This window comes from Rissa tridactyla, chromosome 5 (assembly GCF_028500815.1).
Source record: "Rissa tridactyla isolate bRisTri1 chromosome 5, bRisTri1.patW.cur.20221130, whole genome shotgun sequence".
In the NCBI taxonomy this organism is placed as follows: Eukaryota; Metazoa; Chordata; class Aves; order Charadriiformes; family Laridae; genus Rissa; species Rissa tridactyla.
In genome coordinates, this window is record NC_071470.1 from 47,195,737 (window position 1) to 47,216,493 (window position 20,757).

Here is a 20,757-nt window from a genome sequence, read left to right on the forward strand (position 1 = left end):
CTGCAATCAGTGGAAAGACTCCTGTTAATTCTCAGAGGCTTGTAGTCCAAAGCTCCTGGGAATGTTATTGTTCTTGATATTTCTGTGTCAGGTTTTGTTTGGAAAGTGTACCTGTGACGTAATCTGCCCCTTTTCACATCCTTGGGATGTTACTGCATGTATTCCTCTAGGTTATTTCCCATTACTTGCTGTGTGTGCAGGATACTCATAAACATGGCATTTGTTGGTGTAGCGGTGCAAGAATTTTTATCTTTGTACTGCTCAGATAATGAGAAACAATTTCAGCACAGATCTTCAAAGGAGGCCTTATAATAGGGCTGCAAAGCAATGTGCTCATTTCCATTTATATTAGGAAACTACTGGCTCAACTTGACATTACTGTCAGCATCAAAAATCTGCCGAAGCAGATGAGACACAACTTTATAAGGTTGTTTACTTTGTTTTAGATTCTTTCACAGTTTATTATTTCCTTGACTGGCTGTCCAGCTTCACATCCCAGCCTAACTGCATATTTAACATTCAGATCCTACTTTGTGCTCAGGAGAGTGAATATCTTTAAACTGTTGCATTTGGATGTAGCAGAGGTTCCAGAACCATTGACCATCTTCCATCTTTTTTTTATCTGTGTTTCAGTATAAGAGTAATGCTGAGTAACATAAGACAGTGAGCTTTAACTCTCTCCTTTTGCTCTGCAGAAAAGGACTGCCAGTGAACTCATGCAAATGGCATTGAGAAATTAAAAAAAAAAAAAAAAAAAAGCTTATATCTGATTATTTCCTTCCTATGCAGTTGTGAGCAGTCATACCATCAGAGATGGTTTTAGAGCTCTCTAAAGATTGCTATGGCAGAATGAAAAGTAGAAAAGAAAGTCCTAGATTTCATTACAAGAACAGCCTCGAAGTTAAATTTGGTTCCTACCAAGCCGACTTCTGATAAACTGGAACAGGGCTTTGAAAGCAGCACAGTCCCTTGTATGCTATATGGCAAATAGCCACAAAAATTATTGCTGTTACAGGAAACAAAACCTCCCCTTCCACTGCTTTTGCAGAACAATGAGCAGGCATAAAGAATGGTAGCAGCTAGAGTGGCCTGCTAGGTTATAGGATGGGTGGGGTTTGAAAGAGAGTCCCCTTGCCAAGTTTCAAGAGAAAATCCCCTCAATTCTGATGGCTTTCGGCTGGAAATACTGACTTTGCCTCCTGTACTATCTGTTGCAGCTGTTTCTGCAGAGAATGCAAAAGAAAATGATGGCAGAAATAAGCTGGGTTTGGGGGAATTCTGTTCTTCCTTTGTAAGATTTCACAGGAAAAAGTAGATCTGTCCTGGGGCTCGATTACAGGTGTACTTCACTGTTTTGTCAGTTTCTGAGTTCGTTTGCTTTGCTTTTGCACAGTAGTTCAGAGAGAAAGAAAACATCAGCTCTGCAGTAATTGCACTTCCTCTGACACCAGCAATGAGGCTTTTTTTTTCCAGCATCTCCCTGAAATCTTATCAGGTCTTGCCTGAATGAAATACAATTAGTTAAATTCTTTTGCTATAGCTTTTACTTTAGCTATGTCACTGTTAAGATTCACAGGACCCACTTTTTATTTATTTCAAGGGCCATTTACACCTTTTTGGCAAATAAATTGCAGTTATGTTAAAAATGTATCTTCCGTCACATAGTGTAAATGTGAATAGGAACCAGCCCCACGGAATCTTCATGAACTAATAAAATAAAAATTCAGATAATAACAAAACTGTTTCTGGACTTAATACTAAGACATTTTTATACTTACATAAATAGCATTGTGTAGTCTCTGAAAATTTTCACAATATCATACAACATAATACTATACAACACATCAGCTTAAAAACTGTTTTATTTCCTTGCAAAATCTCCCAGTATTATATCAGTTAAATTGCCTTCCTTTTGTTTATCTCAACAATTTGCTTATTGGCTGATTCCTTTTTTTCTATTGGCTTTAATTGAAGTGAAAAGATTAGTTAAAAATAATTATCCCTTATTAAATACATATTCATTCAGCAAAAAACTTAAAACAGAGGAACAGCTCCACTGAGACCTAAGTTCTTAAGTTATGCTTAAAGCTAAATGTAGACTTGTGGGTTTTTTTGCAGAACAGGTCTGAACACAAGTACATTTTAAAGAACTTTCTTGAATCATTGTCTTAAATACATGCCTAAATCCTATTTACTTCACTGAGATTCAAGCATATTGCTTTATGTGTACACTTAAGTGCTTTATTAGGATTATTCTCTGAACTAAGGCTGAAGTAGACATGGGAACATTTTGAACTTTTCAGAAAAAAAAAATTAGTGAAATAAAAAAGAATTCTAGAGCAATTCTATCCTAGCTGGTAATGTAGCCCAGGGTGTAATAAAAAAAAGGGAGTTATAAAAAGTAATGTTGGAAGATGAATTTTATCTGTAATAAGAACTTTGGCCTAGGGCACATTTTATTTTACAGAGATACATTTAGGAAGGTGTCAGGAACTGCCACGATGAACATGCTACTGCATGACAGATTTATATAAAATCTGGCTTTGAGAATAGCCATCATCTAGTCCAGCAATAGTTCTTTCCCAGGACAAAAGGAAATTCACTCCTTAATCCCTCCCATTCAGTAGATATGGAGAAAGAAATCCTTTTTAATTAAAAGCCTATTTGTTTTTTAACATTCAACAGATGACAGGGAAGGATAGATTCCTGCTGACTTCAGTCATTACTGGCTTAATATCACAAGCCTACTGAAGAGTCAGTAGTCAAATACTCCCACATTTCTAAATCCATAAGCACCCACATGGGACTGCTACTAGCCTCTGCATATTTATGTCAATAGAATAGAATTTTCTGACCAAAATAATATTGCAAAGATCAGTTGCCAAGATTTGCATAGTTCTTGTTTCCTTGAAACACTACTATTAAAAATATTACAAATATGTATGCTTGTACATGTGCGTGTATATATATGGCGCATGCAAGAGAGATGTGTATATATATAATATAAAGAGAGACTTTCATGTTCCATTTTTGTGTCACATAATTATTTCTAAGCATCTTGGATGCTTAGATACTTGCATGGATATAGGAGACCTGAAGCAATGGCAGGACTCAATGTTTCAAGTTTGAACAAAATTCAGATAATTCAGATAATTAATAAATCTGAATTATAATATGCTTTTAAAATGTTCTTAGTGGTAGTCCCTTATAAGGATTTTTCTCAAGGCTCTGATGATACATGCTCTGTACGAGTTTCTACTGAAAAATAGTAGCATAAACAGTATATTGAGCTTCAGAATGAATCAGTCAAGTTCAGAAAATTAACAGAATGGCACCTTAGTCTAATGTAATTGCTCCCTGTAAATATTGAAAGAGTAAAATCTGATTCAGTGGCAAGTAGCTTGAAGAGAGACTTCTATGCATTGATATGCCAAACCCCAAGAGTTTAAGAGATAAGAATAATGACTAATATTTGATAATACTAGAAATATTTGCATGTGTGTAAGCAGTGCAGTTCTCCAGCCTAAGGTTGGGATCAAACTGCGGTACAGAGAAATTTCAGTGCAGATGGGTCTGTTAGAGAGGCAGAATCCTAAACTCAGGACTCGTAACTAACTCTATTCTGCCAGTTCTAGAGTCAGACCCTTGAGAGTTCTCCACTAATGTTCCACCATCCACAATAGAAAAGCTTGTACTGTACTATTATTAATACTCTGTTATCTGTGTTCATATGTTTTAAAACATTTCTGTTCATCTGTAGATTCCCCTGGCAACTTTAAGTGAGTATACAATAAGCATTTCAATAACATGTCATATCCACATTGCTGTCCTTGAATAAGGATCCTAGCTTTAAACTGCTGTGCTTTTGTTCCATTTTATACAGTCTGACTGGAATTTTCTTTCTAAGCAAACAGTCCAAAGCATGTTTTATTACACTTCTTTTAAAACATTTCAAATTTAAATGACAACAAAAGGAAAACATTTATTGCTCTAATACATAATAGCAAGTGGATATTATTATTTTTTGTAAAGTATTTTAAAACCCCAAGAACAAAAATATTGTTTGATGATTACAGAGACTTTAGTATGTGGTTATACAGTGTTTTAATCAATATTCATTTTATACACAAAATAAAGTTCATGAAACAGTAAGCAGCAAACTCTGCTATGTATATGTGCATTAGCTACAATTAGCAGCCTGATCCAGAAGATGCTGAGCACCCTCAAAACATTGACTCCACTCAAGTGTTAGAAGATGGTCAGCAGCTTCTAGGATGGGACCCGAATGATGCACTGGAAGAAGTATGTGATAGCAATTACAATATTTCAGTGGATATTTTGTTATGGAATCACTAAGAAAATACATTTTAATAGTAATTGATAAGCACCAGCTCACAACACTGCATGTGGCTGCATCACTTACACATTACATTTCCTGACACATTGCATGTAGAATACATCTAGAATTCTCAGCACAGAGAAAACTGAGAGTTGTTACGTAGCACTTACAAATTACCACACGGAAAATGTAGGTTTTAGTAGCATTTTCAACAGTGAAGTTGCAACATTATTTTAGTGACTATGTTCCTTATGCAAAGGAAAAATAAAAAGTAGTCAGTGACATACTTCCTGAAATTTTAATACTGGCTTTCAGGTGTTAACAATCTAAAGTGCTTTCATGTTTCATACATTTTTAAAAATTTTCAATTTATACAAAAAAAAATCAAAATATTTATAAATTCATTCTATACAGTTGTGAATGTACAATTTAGTCTATTCCTGTTTCCTCACCCAAAAAATTGGCATTGCCATCTCCCAAATCTCTCTTTTGAAACCAAGTCTGTGAGTTTGTTTCTTGAACATAAGAATCCAGAAAATAGCAAATTCCAGGGATATCACTGGGAAAATTTGGTGGAAGCTCTTCTCTTGAGCGAGGTGTGAACACGAAACCTGGATATTCCTTTAACAACCTGGAACAAAAATGAATCATCTTATTAAAAATGAATCAGTCACTAATTGTTACTACAAGTGGAGACATTCAATAATTCTTCATGTACAGCAGGGCAGAATGTAGCAGAGCAGAATCTAATTTAATATTTATCTGTTATTTACTGAAAATATAAAAAAATACCGTTTATTTGGTAACCTTAATAACCTATTAACTTGTGCACCAGCGCAAAGAGGAGTATTGCCTCTCTTTTTTTGTCTTGTCAATATTCAGATCCTCTTACCAATTCTAATAATCTTGTTTTTTCACACATAAGTCCACTAAACCCAGTGGTCCTCCATATCTGAAACACAGATTGCTAATCTCTAGGGGTAAATACTGATGACTGGTATCTAAGCTTCCAAACAATTATTGCAATATATAGGAGTTGAGCAAGGTGCCATAATGTTCTCAATATGTTTTTAGAATTGGTGTATGAATCAAAAAGAAAAAATCACTAAACAAAAAGGAGGTTAACACATCATTCACTCAGGGAAAAAAAACATACCACAGCAATAATAATAATTTACCCTTTAACCAAATTGCCTATTTTCTAGGCACTCAAAGAATTAATTCTCTCTTTGTTTCAACAGCATACTCATTTCAAATATTTTCTTGAGATGAATACACAGTCATGCAGAAACCTACTTATGCCACAAGTTATAGGCGAGTCTTGTGGTGACGAAGTGTCCAATGGTTTTAAGAAAAGACAGTACCATTCAAAATGATTTTCCATATGGACAGCGGAAAAAAATCACTGTTGGCCAGCACTGGTCTTCTGACATACATAAGCACTGTCGACACTAGTGCTACCTCTATATTGTTAATGATCTAAGAGGTTATTTGCTGTGTGCCCTAAAACCTGTGATACTTTTATTTAAATCACCTTACAAGATAATCTAAAGCTTGGCATGCTGTAAGTCACATAGCACATGCTGCAGGGGATGTCCGGATCCTGTCCCAAATTCTCTCTCTGACATTGGCTACAGAACCTTGCCACAAGGCATTATCGGATACATGGCAGTGGGTACAAGCTGAGTAGGAATAACTGACTGTCCAGGCTACAGTGAGGGTAGCAGAGCTTTCTTGAAAGGAAAAAATAATTTATATCCATATTTCTGGTTATTTTACCCAGCCAGCCATATCACCTTCTACTAGTAGATTCACTCTCTCCAGTTCATTCTTATAAAACTTTTGGCCACTCTGGAAGAAATAATGATCTCCATCAGCTCAGTGGCATAAAATTCAGACCTGAGCCTGGAGTTCAGATGTAGACTGTTGTTACCATCAAATTCAGAACAGTTTCCTATTATTTTGCCTGGCACTATAAGACACTATTACTTGGCCATGAACATATTGTAAGGCAATTTATCAATACAATATAAAAGGTAGTACAAAGAGAGTATTAGGCTGAGAGGACAAAGGAAATATGCTGTATTTCCCACGAAAGAGCCTGCTAGCTGTCTGCATAATCACATAGTACACATTACGAAAAATGTGGATACACTCAGTGTACAGCCTAAGTTCCATACTAAAAGGTTGGGACTGAGCTGGGGCCAAGATCTGTATAAACTAAACACTGGCCTGGTTGATTCATTGCATCCTATTCATTCATCTTCCCTAACCAAAAGAGAATGAAGGTGTGTAGAGTGATGTTTAACAATTCTTCAGTTCGGTTGTTGTTTTCAAGAGCACCTGCAGCCAGTTTGGCATCCAGTTCACGCTGAAAGCCACATAGCTCAAAGAGGAGCTCTCTCTATGTGAGAGAAAAAACAACAACAACAACAACAACAACAACAAAACCCCCAAGATGTATACAGCTGTAGGGTAAGAAGCAAAATTGGCCCAGACAGTCCATTCATTTTAAATGTAACATCTGAAAAATCAATATCAGCTATTTTGTTTCACCCTTTTTCTTGCTGCTGCTGGTTGCATTCTGACTAAAAATAACAATGGTGCATTCATGAGCAGTTAAGATAAAAAGAGAAAAAGGAAAAAAAACAGCAGTGCAAACAGAGGGAAAGGAAGATCACTAACTGTTACAATAACTACTTCAGGTGGATATTTTACAGATATGAAGCACTATACCTGTAGGTTGTTGGGCTGACGTTTATTTTTCTAGGTATACTGCATGATTCAAACTTGTTGGCAAGGGTTACATTATTTCCAAAAAGGCAATAACGAGGCATTTTAACCCCAACAACTCCAGCAAAGACAGATCCAGAATGAAGGCCAATACGCATCTTTAAATAAAAGTCAGAAAACAGCATTATTAGGTAAAATGAAATGGTTAAAGTCAGTTTTATAAATTCTTTGTCTAGTAAAAAAAAAAAAAAGAAAGAATGAGTAACTAATACGCACTGAGTTAGTACAGTCTCCTTAAAATGTTTGTGTTCTGGTCATCACTGCTCATGGAGAGGAAACTAGCTGAAGTTCACCCTACTTTGCCTTTTTAGTAAGTAATCCTTCATCTGATATGATTGTGATAACGCTGGCCTCTGCAGCAGTAAATTGATTTAGAAACATCACCAGGAGTTACTATGACACTTGGATACTTTCCTGAGAGTAATTACATGACAGAATGTTAGACTGATGACAGTTAATGGCTAGTACTTGTTTTGCTGTTAAGGTCAGAAGACAAGTCTTAGGGAATAGCAAAGACAGTATGTACATGCTCTAGTTCCAACTGAACTCCATTGACAAGATCACACATAGAGTAAATCCCAATCCCAGAGTACAGAATTTTAATAATTAATCAAATTATACAGCAGCTGAAACATTTTGATACCTCTTCTTTGTAACTCATACTCAGATTTTTGAGTTTTGCTTAGCTGGTACTGCTTTCTATGTTCCTTTTTTTTTTCAGATGTGTTCTTTTTCTTATGTGTGTTATACATATGCAGACATAGCACTCTGACACAATAATGGCATGATGTCAGGAACCTTGCCTATCTTCTATGGGTGCTACTCTTTGCATATCAAGAAAATATCATATCATTATGAAGTCCCAACTTCTAATTTTGAGTGGAAAAGCAGAAAAGCCTGCAACAAAAGTAAAATCGACCCCTACAGCAGATGGCTGAAATATGTACATCAATATACAAGTCTGACTTAAAGTAAGCAGTTTGCAGTCATGCCTTTGTCTTTGACAATTCATTTATGACTGTAGACTGTGACCGTTTTGCTGCTTTGCAAAACAGCCAATGCTTTCATGAAGCATTTCATTAAAATAGATGCATGTTTTCATTAAAAATAGAAAGAATTCAGTTTTCTTCTGAAAAGCTTCTAGTAGGTACTTCTACAATACAGTTTTTTCATCCCTATTTTAAAATTACTTTTTAAAATGTAATAGCATTCCTCATCCAAAATTACAGAGGTAGCGTTTGTGTGCAAATGATAAACATGTTATAACATTGTCAGGATGTTTCCAGATTTTTTAAGTGTAATTTAATTTGATATTGTGAAATACAAAAAGAACAACATTTATTTATAATATAATACTGCTGTTCTCTGTGATAACTCTGGAGCATGTAATCTTCTGAATAACCATTTTCTTTGTCTTGGAATACAAATATTCCTTAATCTAAAATCAAAGAAGCCCAAAGTTTTCTAAAGGAACAAATGAACAGATAAATGTTAAAAATGAGCAAATGTAAGACATAATGAACAAGACACCTGTATTAAAAATAATATGTCCCCATTCCAGGACATTTGAACTTAGTAGAAGGTCCACACCATTTGTCATGCACCCAGGCCTTTCAATTTTTTTCTCAGTGAGAGGCTAACCTACATGAAAAGTTCAGTACATGCATAAGTCCTCATTGAAAGGGAGCCATAAATATAACTACCACTGAATCTAACAGTTGCTTTGACAGCATCTTATGGTAGTGGTTCAGTATCTGGCTGTAAAACAAGAAGAGCAATAGAATCCTTTAAAAGATGGGTGGATTACTGCAATCAGAACATGTCTTTGATGATTCACATTTATACCTGTTGCCTCAAAAGACTTAGATGTTCCCATCAGGTCTAATCTTGAGACAGGATTAGTCTCATTAGAAAACAGTAACAGAATATTCCATGCCACTGACAAATGTATTGGTACTGAGACAAAAAATGCAGCATGTCAGTATGCACCTATTGATTTCACTGCATTTCAGTCATTTGGGCTGATTTTCAGATCTCTGTTTCATCTTTACTTCTCCACAATACTCTCATTCATAGACCTAAAAAAGTCAGTCTCTCCAGCCATACACACTTGTTTCCCGAATTTGTCTGAGCTGATGCAATGATGTGAATGAAATTTCCTTGAGACAAAAACCCCAAAAGCAACTAAACAAACAAAAATGCCCACTTTAACCATATAAAATACAATAAAATATATGACCTTGATAGGCTCTCCATGGGGAGACACCACCTCATCTGACAGCTCCATCATCTTCAGGGCCATCAATGCTATTTGAACAGCGTGTGTTTCACTTTCTTTGTGTAAACCTCCAGCGACACAGTATGCATCTCCAATAGTCTCAACCTAAAACAGGCACATTTGTTCCTTAGTGTTATACTGTTTGACGTATAAAAGAATAGCCTGTGGTTTCAGTAAGAATTGTACCTACATATTGACTGAGTCTTATTTGTCCCACTAAATTATTTAACGCCTGGGCAAATCCTGCAGTATCATTCAAAAGGGAAATACAACTTGTATTTATTGCTGGGCATGATGCTAAAATATTTCCTTCATCAATATCTACATTAAACACCTATTCACTCCAGATTCACATCATTGTCATTAAAAGTAATTTTAAAAATTAACTCTTAAGTTTTGATGGGTTTCTCTCTTGGCTGCATAAACAGATGATTCTGTTGGGTTTCTTTGTTTGTTTGTTTTGTGATTTATCTTAATATGTATTTCTTATAATGAGGGTTTAGGGCAAAAGAATTTTTGCACTTCTATTGTCTTCTGTCCGATTTAGTCTTCATTTCCTTTACTGCCCCAGAACCCCATAGAAATGCAATAAATTGTGTACCTTGTAGACATCTAGCTCTCCACATTGGTAATCAAAGCGAGTATAAAGCTCATTAAGCATGGTGATAACCTGCATAGGTGAGCACTGGGAACAAATGGCAGTGAATCCAACAATGTCAGAGAAAAGCATTGTGACATTATTAAATTTCTTGGCTTGCACAACTTGTCCCTGCCACAGCTGCTGAGCAACCTCTCCAGGAAAAATCGAAAACAGAAGATCTACAGTCTTCTTCTTTTCTTCTTCAAGTGCTTGATGGGCCTGCTCAAGGGTTGCCTTTAGCTTTCCTAACCTCTTCTTCAATCCATCCTGAGCTCTGGCCTGCTCTCCTATCAGAACAACATCTCTCAATGCATTGTGAATGGGAATATCTGAGAGGTACAATCCACGTCCTGTAAAATCTTCTAGTCTATCCACACAAGGAGATCCCAAGAATAGGATGGCACTGGATTCAAAAATATAGATCATTTGGCCTTTAAGATCCATTACCTGAAACAGTTAAAGAAACAAGAATTCATGCAAAACATGCGTGGCAATGGTTTAGAAGCAAGAAGTTCTAGAGGAAATACATTTTGCTGAAATGGAGGAAAAACAGACCAGTCAACAGTCCTCACATTTTAATTTAATTGCTTAAGAGAAAACATGGGGTGCTAAATCATAGAGCCATCAAATAAGTTTATTTTGCTTGAGCCTTCTGGTAAAAAGTTAGACCACAACTTAAGGATAAACACCTAATTATGTTTGAATATCAGTACCAGTTTTGGCTTAGGAAGAAAAAACAAAAGAATAATGTGCATTTTCATGCATTGATAAAATGTTGCTGACTATAGTGGGCTATGAATTTCTGCTAATAAACTAGTGTTTAGTTCATGCACCACTTTCCTTGTAAGATAATGTTAGAAAATCTGCTTCAGTTTTATCACAGGATGTTCAGTACTCACTGCAATTTAAAATTAAAGGCATGAATGGTAGAAATATCCCATTTTAATCTAAAAAAGTGAAGTGTTTTTATGTCTCTTCCGTATTCAGTTGTGTAATGTCCAAGGTGCTGCAGAGCTCCGCTTAACATTGCTTTGACACATCATTTTTTGAAAACCTGCTACTTGCTAATATACATTTGCATGTGTAAGTACATGCAAAAGCAAAGCAGTGTCTACTACCTCTTGTAATCATTAAATTTGCCTAATGCAGAAATGCATCTGAGATGAAGTAGCTAATTAGTGCTACATTTTTTTTCCCACTTCATTAATAACTGGGTGAAACCTTTATTACTGTTCTTCATTTAAGTTCTTGGAGTGTTCAGTCTGAACTGGTAATTCATCCTGGAGTGCCTCAGGTGTATATAAGCTGGAATTCAGCTGGGGCCAGTGATGAATAAAAGCAGTCATTGAATATTCAGTGTTTTTTACTGTCACAGGTCATTTGACACAGACCCAGCTTCAGCAAAGCTAGTACATAATCCCGTCAGCTGAAACTAAGTGGGACCTTTGGCAATTTCATCTCATGAAAATATGAGAATATCAAAGATACCAAAATACCAAAGATACCAAAGGCTGAACGAGCACAGGAAATGTCTACGTCTTTCCCCAAATCCTACAGCTGTTGTTTCCAGATGATCGAGGGGCACTTTGATAAATCTGTCTTTGTGTTGGAGATGCCCTTATTGTCAGCAGCATGGCATGTCATTGACTTTATCTCAATTTACTGAGTTTATCTCAGTATTTCAATTTTTTTTTTTAATATAAAATCAATTTAACTGTCAGATTTTACTTATGTAAAAGTCCTAAAGCAGAGTTTTGACTGAATATTGGCTTCAGAATCTGAATTATTTTAGAGTGTCCTCAATAAATCATTATTATTCAGTTGTATTAGATTTGAGAGGTAGACAATGCAAAGTGCACCATGTTTTGTGGCTATTTTAATCCTATCTGAAGAAAACAAATTCCTCACAGAAGTAATGGTTATAAAAAGTCTCTTACCATGGATGATTTCATATCAGTATTATCCCATCTTCTGACTCGTACAGTAAACTGCATATTTAGCATTGTCATTATTCCACTAAAAGTGCAGCTTACTTTGGGGGTAAGAATTTCAAAATACTCTTCAAAATTGGGCTTAGCTTGAAATTCTCTCCTCGTCAAAAGTCTTCTTATCCCATTTCCAATTTGAAGAACTGACATATCCTTGTCAAACATAAAATGAAATGGGAAAGTCTTACAGAACACTGAGGCAGGAATCACAAGTGAAGACTGTGGTTTACATGGAGATAAGGAAGGTTTTGCAGTTTTGACTTGTATAGAATACAGCAAATAAGGCTGATTAGCAAACTCAGTGCAGTCATTATGGAAACAAGGAGGCATGAGCATCACTTCCACCTCAGTTTCATACAAAATATGAGCTGCTGCTTTAATAATACCAGACAGAATAAGACTCGTGATTTTTTTAGGAAAGAAATAATACACATTTAAGAAGTCCTGATCTTTCTCCAGGCATAATATGGAGGCATCTTCCAGTCTGTCCTTTTTTCCTGCTTCTTGGCTGTGGCTACTCTGCTTCAGCAGAGTAGTGAAACTGTTCAAAAAGTCCTTAAGAGTTCCTCCAATAACCCCTAATATGTGTTCATCCTCTTCATAGCATATTTTGAATAGCTCTTCACCAAGAGATTCCCGTAGCGATTCCACAGGAACACCTGCAGGGAATCACATTTTAGTCAGAACTGCACTCATCACGCTGAATCTCAGGCTACCCTCCACTTTTTTTAATGCTAGACCAAATGAAATTAGCAATATCTTTTCCTAGTCCAGCACTGACACCTGAGGACCCTCTCATTTAGGAGTCCTGCTGTAACCAAGACATAATCTTGGTGCCTGGAAAACAGGGAGACAATAGGTTGTAGTTTGGAAAGATCCAAGACTCAGTGTTCTTTGTAGAGATGTAGACAGAATGAATGCATGTTTTGGCACAGGATTTAACCCAGTTCCCTTAGCTTGATATAAAGAAATAAAATAAGAATTCAAAAACTTTAAATGACAATAAAAAGTTAGAATAACATAGCATCTGTGTACACATGCAGATATAAGTACTATGCCTGATCCAATAAGTTAAATGATGCTAGGACTATTCCAGGGCACTGATGCCAATTGGCACAGAACAGCTCTTATCTTTGCTAGTAAATTTGTTTTAACAGGATAGCTGCATGCAGACTGACTGTTGGGAATGTTCCAGCTCCCCAACTGTTACTGGGAATCATTTGGAAAAGTGTTATCTGTCACAGGCCAACTGTTTGCCAGGACCAGCTTAACAGTTTAAGTGTACAAAAGACCACATTTCAGTTCCTGGAAATATTAATTTACAATTACAGATGTAGCCAGAGAGTTCCCTGTTACAAATTACAGCAGTTCTCTTCTGACAGACTACAGTTCTTCAGAAGATGAAAAGGATCAAAAAGTTTTTCATGAGTATAAAACTGTAATTTATCACTGAATGTATGTTATAATTCCCTCTAGTTGTTGGATCTCAGGAGTGGATGATTCTATGGCAGCTCAGACTTGAGAAACTTGTCTTTTTAGCTCAAATGTTGACACTCTGACCTGTTAGTTGCAGAGATCACAGTTTAGGCTCTGTGTTGTCAGCATCACTGCAGCCCTTACATGGAGGAAATTATTTCTTAGTAACAAGACTAATTTATATATACACATATTATTTTATATAAAAATTATATATAATCTCTATATTTTTATATATATCTGTTACTAAACAAGCTTACGTTACCTGCTGCATTAGCATGATCACTGATTATTTTTTCAAAATCTTCTCTATCCCCAGTTTTTCTGTAAAGATGATAAAAATATAAATAAACCCCCTGAAAAATCAAGATAAACATGGTAAAAATAGTAAGCAACAGAGATTACCTACCCTGCCTTTAATGTGTACAGACTGAGTTTCCCGATCAAATAGGCAGTTTTTCATTAATTCAAAATAGGGTCTTGGTAGGATCTTAGATTATCCTATGCATTTGTGATAAATTGAAAGTTTTAGTGGTCTGAGCTCAGATTATGGATTGAGGCCAAATGTTATAGACTGTCATTGATTAAACTCTTTTAGGTTGCAACAGTCCTGGGTTTTTGTTTGACTCATTTTTTCGCTTGAAGCCATAACTGTATTTCATAGCATATGGTAAAATATAATTTGAATTTAGAATTCCAAGCATTTGGAATTACATTGCATTAAATTCAAAGGAGGTGAGAAAGTATTTCTGTTTTGAGAGGAAATACCAATAAAAACTATTAACTTGAAAAATTACTTGTTCATTGGTAGAAATCTAGATCCTGTGACACAAAACTGAGTTCTCTGAGGTCAATAAATGTCTACCTGAATGTCAGACCCAAAATGATAAGAAGGGCATGTAGCTTAGATTAACCTCCATATAAGTATTTGATACATTTTTTCTGAATTTCTTTGCTTGAAATATCTTAGATATATTTATATGCAAAAGCAATACAGACATTTAGATCTGTTTTACATTTGCATTATTACATCATTCAGAATAGCATAATAATTTTTTGTTTCAAACAAATACTCCAGGAAGAAACACATAATTAAAGACAGGGCAAATATTCACATCAATAAGCCAGTCAGCAATTGCAATGTCCATCTGACCAGCTATCTTTGATTCAGTCAATGCATGTAAACTGCTTTAAAAATATGAAGTGTAATTTAAAAGATATATTGTAATTATCTATTCTTGTCAAGGTGAGCAACATTGTAGTTTCCAACTTCATTATTTTTCTCCACTTTTGAAAGGAGATTTAAACTAAGAAGTGCCTTATTTCTTCAGATGCATTCAATAAATTGAATCCTCAATGTATAATGACACGCTAGGAAATTCTCACTCCCTACAAAGCTCAAACGATTATCGGATATCAAATAATATTGGATTAATACCAAGGAGTGCTGAAAATCAAGCTGAGTTCCTCAGAAAGAGAAAGCAGGAGCTGAGTGAGCCCAGTGAAAATATGTATGTCAGTATCTGTAGTGTATGATTGTTCACTGTATCAGAGGCCAATATTTTTTGTATTATACTAATTGTTTGCATTTAAAATTCTTTTCCTGGGATCATAGAAACACTGGGCTAGATCCATACACAGCCATGTCTACCTTTCCATCTATTTGAGTAGTCACTGAGTTCCTCTAGAACACTTGCTCATTTTAAACAAAGTCCTCATCTGTTTCCCTGCACAAATGGCTAAATTTGCCCATTAAATGAAGTTTGTGAGGGATTAAAATATTTGTGAATATTTTAAAATAAACCAAATCATTATCAACTTAAATTACATGAAATGTTACACACCAATTTGACAAGATAATTGAAAACAGATTCCAGAAGTCCCGATTCCCACTCACCACCCCAGTTCTTATGAACTGTTTGCAAAACATTTTTGCTGTGAAGTTAGTGGCAAATCCATTATACATACATACCTGGTTTCTTTTATTCTGTGTTTTGCAAGTGTTCTCTGAAGTGCAAGATTTAGCCTTTCAAACTGGGGAAGAAAAAAAGGTATGTTGATTAAAACATCGTTGCTGAAAATTTAATCATACGAAATATATTTTTATACAGAGAAGAGTTACTTTGCTGTCCTTGGGACTAACATCTTTTTTCAAGATGGTGTAGTGGTCAGAAACAACATGTCATTTCTGCATTTAGGGTTTAGTTTATGCTGATGTCTTCAGCTCCAATACCACTATAATTAAGCTCCTTAGATGACATGTGCCAGTGGTTGTGCATTTTTAATACACTGATGTGCTTTACCTCCAAGTTGTCAGATAGCACAGATGGCAATAAAGACAGTGCTGCTAACAAGCACGTATAACTAACCCAACTTTCTATTATTACAAAAAAAAAAACAACCCCACCCTACTATGGATGCAAAATGTAGAAAGAAATCTTTCCAGTTTAAAATATATTATCCTAACAGAAAACGCCAGTTACATTCTGCATTATGCCCACAGCAAAACATTAAAAAGGGGCTCTTCTAACTAGTAACTTTTCTTGGAATGTTAAGAGTTAAATATTTTTTCAGGGCAATTTTCAGAAGTTTCAAGATTGAAATCGCACAAGGTAACAGAGTTTCAAATGTAGTTTGATCAAAACATCAAGATAGCATTCTGTGCTTCAGATTACCTTCTTTTCTGTTTTCAAGGCTACAGCATTTCAAACAATGTTAGAATAATTTATTTTATATTTGTAGGAAAAGAAGAATTTGCCTATGTATGCTGCAAACCCATGTATCCTCCAGATGAAAATCTAGTCACTGTAGATAACCTTTGTAAAAGGATTCCATAATAAAAGAACCTTTAGAATACCATGAAGATTTACCTTAATTTACCTTGATCCCATGGTTCCATATCATTTCTGTAGTCCTGACTGGACCAAATACAGCACTTTCTAAAATATGCATATTTCAAAGTAAAGCTGTCTGATGTGTGTAGTCTCTGATCATTGGAAACCCAAAATTCCCATCAAGAGAGTGACACAAAATAGTACTATACTGCCATGATAGAATTTCTCTGTGAGGCTTGCTATGCTCTGGCTTTTCTTTGGTTCTCATTCCCTGAAGAAACTAGTGTTTTCTACTGCATCTTGTAGTTTTTGTATTTTCAAAAGCAAAGTTTACACACACGAGGGAAGTGTCATGTGAAAGAAACACAATATATTCCGGAGACTTTTTCCAAGCAAAAATCTAAATCAAACAATTGTTCTACCATGTATATGAACACAATGTAAATTAAATCTGTGTATAAACTGGTACAGTAAGTGGAATGCCATCCAATTCGTTACTTATCTCCAAGCAATGTTCTCTATATTTCTGTAAACACCCAAAGAAGCAAGTAAAACAATATCACACACACCACATTATATCTCAAATTTAATCAATACTTATTCTGGATTCACTATGTCCTGTACTTCCATGCATTACTCGTTGTTTTCATGAGGAGTTCATGAATCAGTTGGGGTCGTGATGCAGCCCCCTGTTTTGGAGTTTCCAATTGGAAAGATTATGATGTTAGTCACTGATGGTGAGTGAAGTCAGGCACTACAAAGTAGATAAGCAATGAAAAATATGTTTTTAAACAAGCAAAACCCTTCTATGGAGAACCCAGACTGGGAAGATGCTTAGGTCTTGACCCCAAATCAGCATGAGAACCAACTACTATACTTGGAAAGTTCCAATGAATATGACTTGAATAACTGTAAATAGCTGCCACAATAACCTTGAACTTCAGTAGCTCCTGGTCATAATATCCTTGACTTTACCAAGCTTTTGTCTCAGCTGATGAACTATGATATCGTGATTATATGATGGGCAGCTGCATACATTTTTACCACTCTTTAAAGAAAAAAAACAACCAATTATTTCATTAAAAATACCACCAACAAATATATACTAGAAAAGCAATATAGCAATCATGACACCATAGGAAGGGTGCTTTGCCAGTTCATCTTGGCGTTAAAAGTCTTTTCCTTTATATGTTTAAAGATCAATTTAAAGGAATTAATTTCTTCTGTGTAAGTGCAGCAGAGGTAAAAAGGGGTCTATCAAAAATTGATAACGTGAGTTTTAACAAAAGGGTAATGGATGAAAAGTTGCAAACCAGATCTAATAGATTTAACATATTTAACAGGTTTAAAATAGATTTAACAAACTCCAGCACATTTCGTAAGGTATGCTGAATGTCAAGTACTAGAATTGTAATCAATTGGGTATACAAAGTTGGCCATTTGTAGTCCCAATATATACCGGTCAGTTCCTTCACACTTTCCACAGAACTGAGGCAAGCCCCAGTGTTCAGTGTTACGGAGCTGCATTTTTCATGTTCTTTTTACAGAGATAAACCGTGGCATTCATCTCCACTCAAGCAAACCACTGTGCATGCACTGTACCTATTTTCAGCTGAGTTGAGCAGAGACATAAAAATACCTTTGTGGTAAACACAGACAGTAATGTTTTCAAAAATAGTATGGCAGGAGATTAGCATCATAACAGGTGAAAACAGCTATTTAATTTTTTTCGTGACAGTGACTAATGTACATAGCAGTATGGATTCAGTTAGGTGAACTGATGAGGTGACCACATAATTTACATAATTAGGTAACAAGGCAGAGTTTCTCTAAATGTATCTCTATGTAGAAGATTGTTACAGAAATACATGGTTTATACAGAACAATTAAAATGATCAGTGGAAGGTTGCAAAAACAAGACAAAAATATATGGAAATACAGTGGAAGGGATGACATGAAATTGTACAGAACTGATTGTGGCAAAATTGTATCCAGAAGGAATGGAAGAGGACGAAATGAGGATTTAAACTATGCAGAACTACATAAGAACACAAACTTTGAAGTCAAACTTTCTAAAGGCTTACATCTAAAGGCTTGCATAAAATGATTTTTTAATATTTATAATTTAATGCTATTCAATTACTATTATTATGCAGTATCTATTTACCTCAGGAAAGATTAGTTTGCAGATGCTTTCAGTTAATGTGTGCAGGTAGACTCTACTTCTGCTCGTTTTCCTTTGTGGAAGGTTTCCTTGAGCATCTTTTTCATGGACTTCTTTGCAGATGGGCAAAGCTGCTCCAGAGCTGTTTTCTGTGGAGTCCTTGTCATGGTCCTCAGTAATGTGACTTTGATTCAGTAAGGAGAAAGGACATTCCCCTGTGATCTTCAAGTCTTTCAGTTTTGTACAGAACATACTGTACGAAGTCTCTCTCTTGAGATTAAGAGTACTTGGCTTTGTGTTAAATAGTTTTCTTCTGTTTACTAACAAGAGCAGAAGATGCCAGAATAGTAGATAAGGCAACCACTGTTGAAGATTATTGGTAGCTATAAATCACCACAGGAACAAATGTGTGCCCCTACAAAACAAGAAGAAATTAAAAAAAAAAAAATTAAACCCATTTATTTTCTCCTATAAATTCCTGTGATATGACAGTTTTATCATATGTGCATTAAAATAATGGCTTTTCTAGGACCTTGCTCAGGAAAGCACTTAAACTCGTGCCATTTTAAGCATGTAACCCCTACTGACTTCAGTGCTTCAGGTAATTAAAGTTACGTGCATGGTTAAGTTCTTGGCTGAATTGGTTATTAAGGCAGAGGAGTTGTTTTATCTGATATATCTTTGGTCACATTGATGGATGAGGTCTCTGAAAGAGCAGAGAGCAGAATTCTAATGAGAAAACCTTTTTAATTCTTCATGAGCAGCTATTAAAAACTGCCTGATACGGCACAATGAAACTGATTTGGTATGGATACTTACATCTCAATTTACTTGATGCCCAAGCTATCCTTTTTGTCATAGAGAAATATGTGACTAAAGTTGCACTTCTGGAACAGCAAACCATCCAAGACCAGAGGTTAGCTCCTCGTGTAAAAGCGACTGACTGGTGACAACTAACGGCATGGGTATTTGACCACATAACTGATGAAGTTGCTTGGAAACACCAAGGGGTTTTTATGCTTTCAAAGGTGATATCTTTCAATCAACACATTAAAAAGAAAGGCTGAACTTTTCATTTTAATAATTGTTCCCTGTTTGTTACATTTATTTCAGTAAAAATCTGAAAAAGGCTCTTCCCTTAAGTGCTTCATTTTGTATTGACTGAATCAGATCCTCTCTTTCTCATGTAATACTCTAACAAGGTAATCCTTGAGAGCTTTTGGTGACTCTGGAAGTAGCTGACGAATTACATTTGTCTCTCTGGACATAGAGCACAGTAACTATTTCTTTCAGATGCACTATGGCTTTAATCAGCCTGTGCACCACACTGCTTATTTCTGCCCCTGAGACACCCAAAGGGCTTTTAGGGTCACACAGCAACTGTACCAGGGTTAAAAATAACTAATTCCCCGATACAGGTTATCAGCTGCTTCTCTTGAAACAGCTGGAATGAATGGCACAGCAGAGGAGTGCTGCTGACCCAGCACGAGTGGCACAGTTAAGAGGAGAAACAGGCAGAAGCTACTTTGGCTGGACCTGCTGCTGAAAAAACATATTTGGCAGAAAAGGCTCTTTTAAAGTATGCTGTAATTCTGATGGTGTCAGGACAGCTTCTGGGGACCATCTATCAAAAATATTAAAGTATTATTTTAAGAATCAATAAACACAATGCTAAGAACAAGAGGCTGAAGAATGTTTACATAACATTCTATATTTCTGATTTCAGTTTTTACATAGAAACTCATTTGTTTCTACTGCATGGATATCAGTAATGCTTTATTTTTTATTCCTGAATAATGTTGTGTAGCAAATGAGGCAGTGAAAAATGTCAAGCAAGAACCACACTCTCAATACATAAATACACATAATACTTTTCTGTATAATGCAAACATTGTTATATATATGTAAAAGTATTTTTATTCAGGAGCCATTTTATAACCATATATTATTACTTTACTAAAAAAGAAAAGCAGAAAAGAACCACCTTTTCTTTAGTTAGACTGACCTATGTACTGACATAAACTGGCAAGAAAAATAGTAACATAAATGCATACGTGCACCCATTGTCAAAGGATAAAAAATGTATGGCTTTCATGGATCTTACATGTATACTTATGTGCTTTGCTGAATTTGGGCAAGTTCAAGATAAATCTTGAACTTATAAAATAACACTACGAAAACTTTTTCAACGAAGTATACCAGCATTTTGGAAGGAAAAAAATCTGAAATACATTTTCATGGAAAA

General features: G+C 35.5%; 1 protein-coding gene across 1 annotated transcript in view; it reads right to left on the bottom strand.

Moving 5' to 3' along the window:
- Positions 1 to 1,844: 1,844 nt before the first annotated feature.
- Positions 1,845 to 20,757, bottom strand: part of GUCY1A1 (guanylate cyclase 1 soluble subunit alpha 1) — a 38,919-nt gene continuing 20,006 nt past the window's right edge. Inside the window, exons 2-9 of the mRNA XM_054203639.1 lie at positions 18,516 to 18,927; positions 15,487 to 15,548; positions 13,780 to 13,838; positions 11,988 to 12,697; positions 10,012 to 10,497; positions 9,372 to 9,515; positions 7,076 to 7,230; positions 1,845 to 4,970 (exon numbers count right to left, since the gene is read on the bottom strand). Of these exons, the coding sequence (XP_054059614.1) occupies positions 4,769 to 4,970; positions 7,076 to 7,230; positions 9,372 to 9,515; positions 10,012 to 10,497; positions 11,988 to 12,697; positions 13,780 to 13,838; positions 15,487 to 15,548; positions 18,516 to 18,764 (2,067 nt within the window). The 5' untranslated portion in view covers positions 18,765 to 18,927 and the 3' untranslated portion in view covers positions 1,845 to 4,768. The remainder of the gene's footprint in view (positions 4,971 to 7,075; positions 7,231 to 9,371; positions 9,516 to 10,011; positions 10,498 to 11,987; positions 12,698 to 13,779; positions 13,839 to 15,486; positions 15,549 to 18,515; positions 18,928 to 20,757) is intronic.